A 6,880-nucleotide genomic window follows, 5' to 3' on the forward strand; every position below is an offset into this window, starting at 1 on the left:
CTACCCATGCCTGGAGTGGAGGGTTGGATCAGCAACTGAAAATGCACGATTTGAACACGGACCAAGGTAAGCAGACCGATTCTGTAGGTGGCCTCAACACCTGGCCTAAGCTTCAGCTCTCTGGACTCGCCGGAGTGGAGGAGGTTTCAGGTTTTTTAGATGTTGCTTTACTAGTAGCCCCTCTTGATTTAAGTTGTCAGAGCACAGCAGCCTCCTCTGCTAGGCAGCCCTCGCTGATCACCGAGGCATCGAACAAGACAGCGTTTATCTCTGTACCTGAAGGTTGTGCTGTAGCACCTTGAACAAAGGGCCAAATCCGTCGCTCCCAAACTGAGAGTTTAAACTTTTCTTGTGATGAAGTTTACATCTGTATTTCTTTTTTATTAGCGTGGAAGTGTGCCAGGCAGTTTGGTAAACACTTGTAGGACACCTTGAGTCAGATTTCTGATGATAATCTGGCTCTGCCATAGGCCGCTGTCCCTCGGTGAGAGGGAACTAGGTAAGCTGGACTAAAACTGACCGTGTTATTTATCAAAGGCTTGTGGTTTAGCCATATTTAGAGTGACCTCTCCCATGTATGGCAGGATGTGTGTAAAGCTTTTGCTTTGTCAGACATCGTGGCCTTAAACTGCACTTTTTTCTGACAAAACATAGCTTGAAAGTAAAAGCTCCAGCGCCTCATTGCTGCAAAATATGCAGTTGATTTGTCTAACTTTTGTGTGTGTTAAAGAGAAAGACGAATCTCAGCCTGAGGCGAATGTGCTCACCAGAAGCAGCCAATAGCCAGGGCTCAACAATTGTGTGTGCGGTAATGTTATGAAAAAAAAATCAAAGAATTCTGTAACAGATGACTTGCTAGAAGTGTTTATATTAATATTTTTATTAATATGTAAAATTCTTTTCTTTGTCGTAATAATAATTTATTCGCCCTTGCAGGTGCTTTCTGTCTTAGTGTCCTCATCAGAGGCAGTGATACGGTTTGGTGCAGAACACTTTATACCGTCAAATATCTCGCTGTGGCTGCCTAAAATTCTTAAACTCCCTTTCACAACCTCAGGAGACGTGTTTAAATTTAACAACCCCGATCTTTGCAAAAGTTATGCTTCCTTTAAAGGGGCTCCTGGCATGTCAATACACCCCTGGGAGTGTCAGAAAACAGTGGGTTTGTACCAGAGTAGCCTGTCATTTTTATTTATTCAACACGTTCTGACTGTAGGGCCAGTAAAGTTACAATATATTGTGTTTTCTTACAGAAAACCTTGTGGGTGCCCATGATGCTCCTATCAGGTGTGTCGAATATTGCCCAGAAGTAAACGTCATGGTGACTGGAAGCTGGGATCAGACAGTTAAACTGTGGGATCCCAGAACTCCCTGTAATGCAGGAACCTTCTCTCAGCCCGAAAAGGTACGTACTGGTGGTGTGTGAAATAACGCATCCAGCGAGCGGTTAAACATCACCGCGCAGGACACTGTCCGAAATGGAACTGGATTTTAAAAGGTGTGTTTGAGCTGTGGAAATGTTGCATTTTAAACTAGTGATATTCACAATATATCGTGATTTAGGTTAAGGCTTTGAGCTGCCGTCAATAAGAGCAGAACTTAATTCTTAGCGCTCGCTGTGGACTGAATTCTTACAACATGAAACAAACCTGAGGAGGGAAAACCCAACAAAACCAGCCAGTGAAATGGATGCCACTGTTCCTAATCCTCGGCTTAATCGTAACGTGCACTATCGATTTCCTTAAAGACTGCTGGGTGTGTCAGATGCCGGCAGTCGCAGGGTCCAGTAGTCCTGCAGTGTGCACGGAGGGGTAGCAGGAGGCCAGTTACGCTGCCTGAAATAACACTGTGGTTTTTCACTTGAATTAAAAGATTGACCCGGATCACTTGTGTTGTAATTCCCCTGTCACTGTACTAACACTTGGTAAATTCAGACCTGCTAACACTAAAATCCAGGAGAAATAGGGTAAAATGTAGTGTCTTAAACTTTTCTCTAATGGTGTCGTAATCTTTATTCTGCTTACGACAGTGACGTTGGAAGAATTACAGAGCAGTGATTTTTTTTTTTTTTTTTTCCTCATAGACTTCAGCCACAGGGTGGGTTGCTGGATCGTTTTACATACGAGTATTTGCCTATACCTTTTTAAAATTCCATTTAGCTCTGTCACATCCTATTGCTAAGTCAGTTGTGAGCCATTGTTGCGTTCCCCGTTGCGCCTAAACAGCTGTTACTTCTGTTACAGCGTTGCTGAACTTGCTGGCCAGGACCTTTGTTCAGAACGAAGTAATTGCATTATTTCTAGTTGTGATTTATAGTTGTATGTAGCATGTAAAGAACTGTGATAAATTGCTGACAGAATATCATATAATGGACAGCCACAGTGAATCAAGCTGCTTATTGGTTCAGCGAGGTTCATTATGTCATTTTTTTAATGCTGCCTTTGATAAATGTGTCCACCTACTCCACTGCATGACAGTGGTTTCACGTGAGTTATGGTTCTGTGCTGCAGAAAGAATACTCACGGTACAGGTGTGACATCAGCTTGTAAAGATTTAAGATATTTAATGTTCTTCATGCCTTTGTCTCCATATGTGTATACAAACACATTTTATGTAACGTTTATGAATATTTTGGGATCGATTTTCACATCAGTAGTGAAGGGGGGTTTGGAAAACTGTCTTCTTAAAGGCTGTAACTACTGTTGGCTCCAAGTTTTCTTGCTCTTTTTATATGTAAGTGGGATTTGGCTGTTGGGAGAATCACAAATTTTAGGCAACTCCTGTGTGAACATTTCAGACATTTCCCAACTTCAGAGGGAAGTTCAATAGCCCCATTTTAGAGCATGAGCGTGGGCTGGGGAGAGGACGTTCCTTATTGCTCTACAGACACACTTGTCCGCTTTTTTTATCAGAAGTTAACTTTTTGAAAACTTAATTTCTCCAGAAATGTTTATAGCAAATGAAAAGTTGTTTGACCTGATATTCCAGCGCAGTCTTGCCAGAACCAGCAGCTTTACTGGGCTTTTGTCAGGGAACCGGGAAGCGGAAGTAGGTGCTTAAGTGATGTGGTACAAGCATGTGCCACAAGTGAAGTGAATCCTTCTGGCAGGATACCAGATCTCTTCGACTTTGGATTCTTGATCTGAGGTACAGGAGATACCTGTTCCCTACCTGTTTAGCTGCACTAGATCACTTTGGAAAAGCTCGTTCCTTTTGCTGCCGTTAGCAGCTCGGTGCCAGGACAGCTACGGGGAGCTGGGTTCCATCTTGTGTATCAACACCTTGTGTCATTTGTTTGACAGCACACGGATTTTTGACTGAGCCTGTTTTCTTTTTCTTTTTTATAGTATTTCCAGATGAACTGCGTCCCAGCTAATGGAAACAGAATGATTTGTGTGCTGCATGTTTTAAGGAGAAATTTTCTAAACAAAAATTAGAACCTCTGAGCCAATTTTTGGAGTAGAAATTCCAAGCCATAGATTTTTTTTTAATGATGTCAAACGTATTCTTCCCTGCAATTTCTCTTAGTTTTATTAAAGTATGCAAAGTACTAGTTACTTTTTTTTTTAACGATTTCTTGGCATTTTGTTTTCCTTTATTAATGCGAAGCTCAATTTGAAGAATTCGGGTTAAAAAAGAAAAACGCGTGATTACCAAGGGGAGGAAAACTGAGAAGAAAATGTGTGTTGTGCTACTGCAGCACTAAACTGCAGGATCACGACTGGGCTGTGGGGAGTGGAAGCTGTACAGAGCGAGCAGAGCTGATTTCCAACATCCATGGCCTCTTTCTACCCCTGTTGCTTTGTACCTGTTGTTCTTTTGCCTTGAAATACCTGATAAGTTCAATGCTTGAAATAATTTTTGAGGAAAACTCAAATAATACTGATTTCCCTTTTGAATTACATGTAAGTAGTTTTGTCCACGTGTAGTATTTAGAACATGGGTAATAGCAGCAAAAGGAAGAAATCTGACGTGTGGAAGATGGAGATGCCACTGAGGTCTGGAGGCTGGCAACTGAACAGATGTGCTTGAAATTCAGAATTACTCAAGCGCGTATTAAATTTGATTTTACTTTTTTCTAAATTAGTTACATGTAGTGTGGGACTGCGTTGGGCTTAATTTTTCAGCTCTGTGCTAGGGTGCAGAATTAAGGGTGAGCTTTTGACATGCTGCGTCAGCGTCTTGGCTCTAACCAGCTACACTCTGCTGGACTTTATCCCAAATCTGAGCTACTGGGGAGTTCTGTAGCTATAGACTTGTTGTAGATGTTGCCTGTTCATTACTGCACATTGCTGATGTTTTATTTTGTCCCATGAATGGTGGATATCCAGGCTAATCAGTGTTAAATATTGTATTTTTGGTGGTTTTTTTTTTTTAACAGGTCTACACGCTCTCTGTGTCTGGAGACAGACTGATTGTGGGGACGGCGGGTCGGAGGGTGCTGGTGTGGGATTTGCGGAACATGGGCTACGTTCAGCAGCGAAGAGAATCAAGTCTGAAATACCAGACCCGCTGTATCAGAGCGTTTCCGAATAAACAGGTATGGAAACTGTGTCAGTCATCCTATTTCTGCTGAGTATTCTTCAGGGAAAGTGGTGGTTTATTATTCAAGTTTTCTGCATCTTTTTTTTGTTTAAAAAAAATTCTGATCTTCAAAGTTTCATGATCAGTCTCAGAGGGAGGAGAAAATAAAGGTGTTGAAGCTTCTGTTCCAGATTAATAGCGTGTTTGCCACTTCCTTACCAGCATATTATGTTTTCGTTGTTTCCTGTTTTTAAAATAAACTATTTAATATCACAATGCTGACACGTAATTAAAACCCAAACCGACTCCCCCCACAAAGCTGTGGTAGAAGAGAGGGAGATAAAACTGGTGGTTGCTCAGCAGCTTTTATGCATTGTAGCCCTGGGTTCTCCAGTAGGCTGCGCACAGGGGCAGGGTTGAAACCACCTGAATGTCGTTTATACATTTTTCTGTGGTTTTTTTCAACTCTGTGCCATGCACTCAAGAATGCCCAATCCATTATCTCGGAGGAATTGTACAACTTAGATGCTCATTCAGCTGTTCCGGGTGGGTTAACATCATGTATCTGTGGTATTTCTCTTTCCAAAGTAAAGCAGGAAGGTTAGCTTCTTCCACCAGACTAATTTGGAAGGGGATTTTCCCTTATGCACAGGAATTAAAAGACCTAGTTATTTGTCCTCGAGCTGGCATGAGCGCTTTCTCCATTTTTTTTAAACTAGTTGTAGTAAACCAAGCTGATCTCCCGATTCACACTATGGATTTTACAGACCCTTGCTGTAGCTAGGTACCATCAAAATCCTGTTTCTGCAAAGATCTCTTAAGGGCTTAACTCAGAAGTTAAAATAAATCCCTAAGTCAGGACTGTAATTAAGCTGTTAAGTGAATGTTTCACTGAAAATAATGATTTCAGCTTGAGTGTTTAGTTGCTTGTATAAAGCTCTGAAGTAATTTTAAAATAATGTAATTCTGAAACTAAATAGTCCCATGAGTATCTCTAATATTTCAGATATTTCAGCCCCGGAGGACAGGTGAGCAAATACAAGGGGTTCTTAACTCCTAACTTTTTTTTTTTTTCCCCAAATCAACTTGAGTTTGGCCCTCTGGGGGTCGTTAAAAGTCTCACTGACAGCTTAAAACTATGGTGCAACAGGAGTCTCTCTCAGAAAGGTTTCTTCTTCATTCCTTCTTTCTTACAAGCGGATTTGGAGGATGATGCCAGGGCTCTATGGTAACAGCCAAATTCTGCTTGTACAGAGTTTAAGGCTGTTTCCATTTCATTTATTTGAATTTAGAGGGGTACAAGATAAATTGTCTTGCAGTCTTGTCTCTGTAAACTCCTAAAATGCCTATCTCCATGTTTTTGTGGTAGGGTTATGTTCTAAGTTCTATCGAAGGTCGTGTTGCAGTGGAGTATTTGGATCCAAGTCCAGAAATCCAGAAGAAGAAGTACGCGTTCAAATGTCACCGTTTGAAGGAGAATAACATTGAGCAGATTTATCCAGTTAATGCCATTTCTTTCCATAACGTCCACAACACGTTTGCCACAGGTAGAGACCCGGTTCCTTGTAACCCTTGCATCAGTTCCCTTAGTTTTGGTTTAAACGGGCCGTATGCCCTTACTTTTAAGCATTTAAATCTTAATTTTTGCGATGAGCAGAAATGTGAAATTATTTGATGCAGTGAGAGTTAAGTGCTTTAACGGGGATTTTGGGAAACGCTCACTCTGCCCTTTACCAAATTGTGTAACTGTGTTTTTACCAACAAAGTATTTCCAGGTAGTTTTCTCTCTCTTCTTTTTTTCCCCCCCCTTTCCTTCGCTGTATCTCTTCAGTCTTGCCCTGCTCCCAATTATAATTTACCAACGGTTCTTAAAAACTACTTTTCAGGCGGTTCCGATGGATTTGTGAATATTTGGGATCCGTTCAATAAAAAGCGGCTGTGTCAGTTCCATCGCTACCCCACCAGCATAGCGTCCCTGGCCTTCAGCAATGACGGCACCACCCTTGCCATAGCTTCTTCCTATATGTACGAAATGGATGACATTGAGCACCCCGAAGATGGGATCTACATTCGCCAAGTGACAGACGCTGAAACAAAACCCAAGTGAGTACGCCGCCCTGGTATCCGAGGCTTTCACGGCGTTCGTACCCAGATTTATTAATTTTCCTAAATCCATGAATAGTGTTGTTGATGCCAGGAGATAGCGCAGCTTGACAGTAGGGTTGGTTTTGATTTTATCTTGTTCGCCCAAGCTTTCAATATCCGTAGGTTGATAGACGGCTGATGGATAAAATTGTGCCTGGTTGTTTAGTAGGAGAAGAATGTCAACCTCTCGTCCTTGTTGAATAGGTGCTAT

General features: G+C 41.7%; 1 protein-coding gene across 1 annotated transcript in view; it reads left to right on the top strand.

Annotated features, from left to right (window-relative positions):
• BUB3 (BUB3 mitotic checkpoint protein) overlaps positions 1-6,631 on the top strand; it is a 10,559-nt gene extending 3,928 nt beyond the window's left edge. The window contains exons 4-8 of the mRNA XM_010143570.1: positions 17-66; positions 1,254-1,405; positions 4,382-4,540; positions 5,894-6,071; positions 6,411-6,631. Coding sequence (XP_010141872.1) covers positions 17-66; positions 1,254-1,405; positions 4,382-4,540; positions 5,894-6,071; positions 6,411-6,631 — 760 coding nt within the window. The remainder of the gene's footprint in view (positions 1-16; positions 67-1,253; positions 1,406-4,381; positions 4,541-5,893; positions 6,072-6,410) is intronic.
• The last annotated feature ends 249 nt before the right edge of the window (positions 6,632-6,880 follow it).

This window comes from Buceros rhinoceros, unplaced genomic scaffold (genome assembly GCF_000710305.1).
Source record: "Buceros rhinoceros silvestris isolate BGI_N320 unplaced genomic scaffold, ASM71030v1 scaffold3269, whole genome shotgun sequence".
NCBI classification, from domain to species: domain Eukaryota; kingdom Metazoa; phylum Chordata; class Aves; order Bucerotiformes; family Bucerotidae; genus Buceros; species Buceros rhinoceros.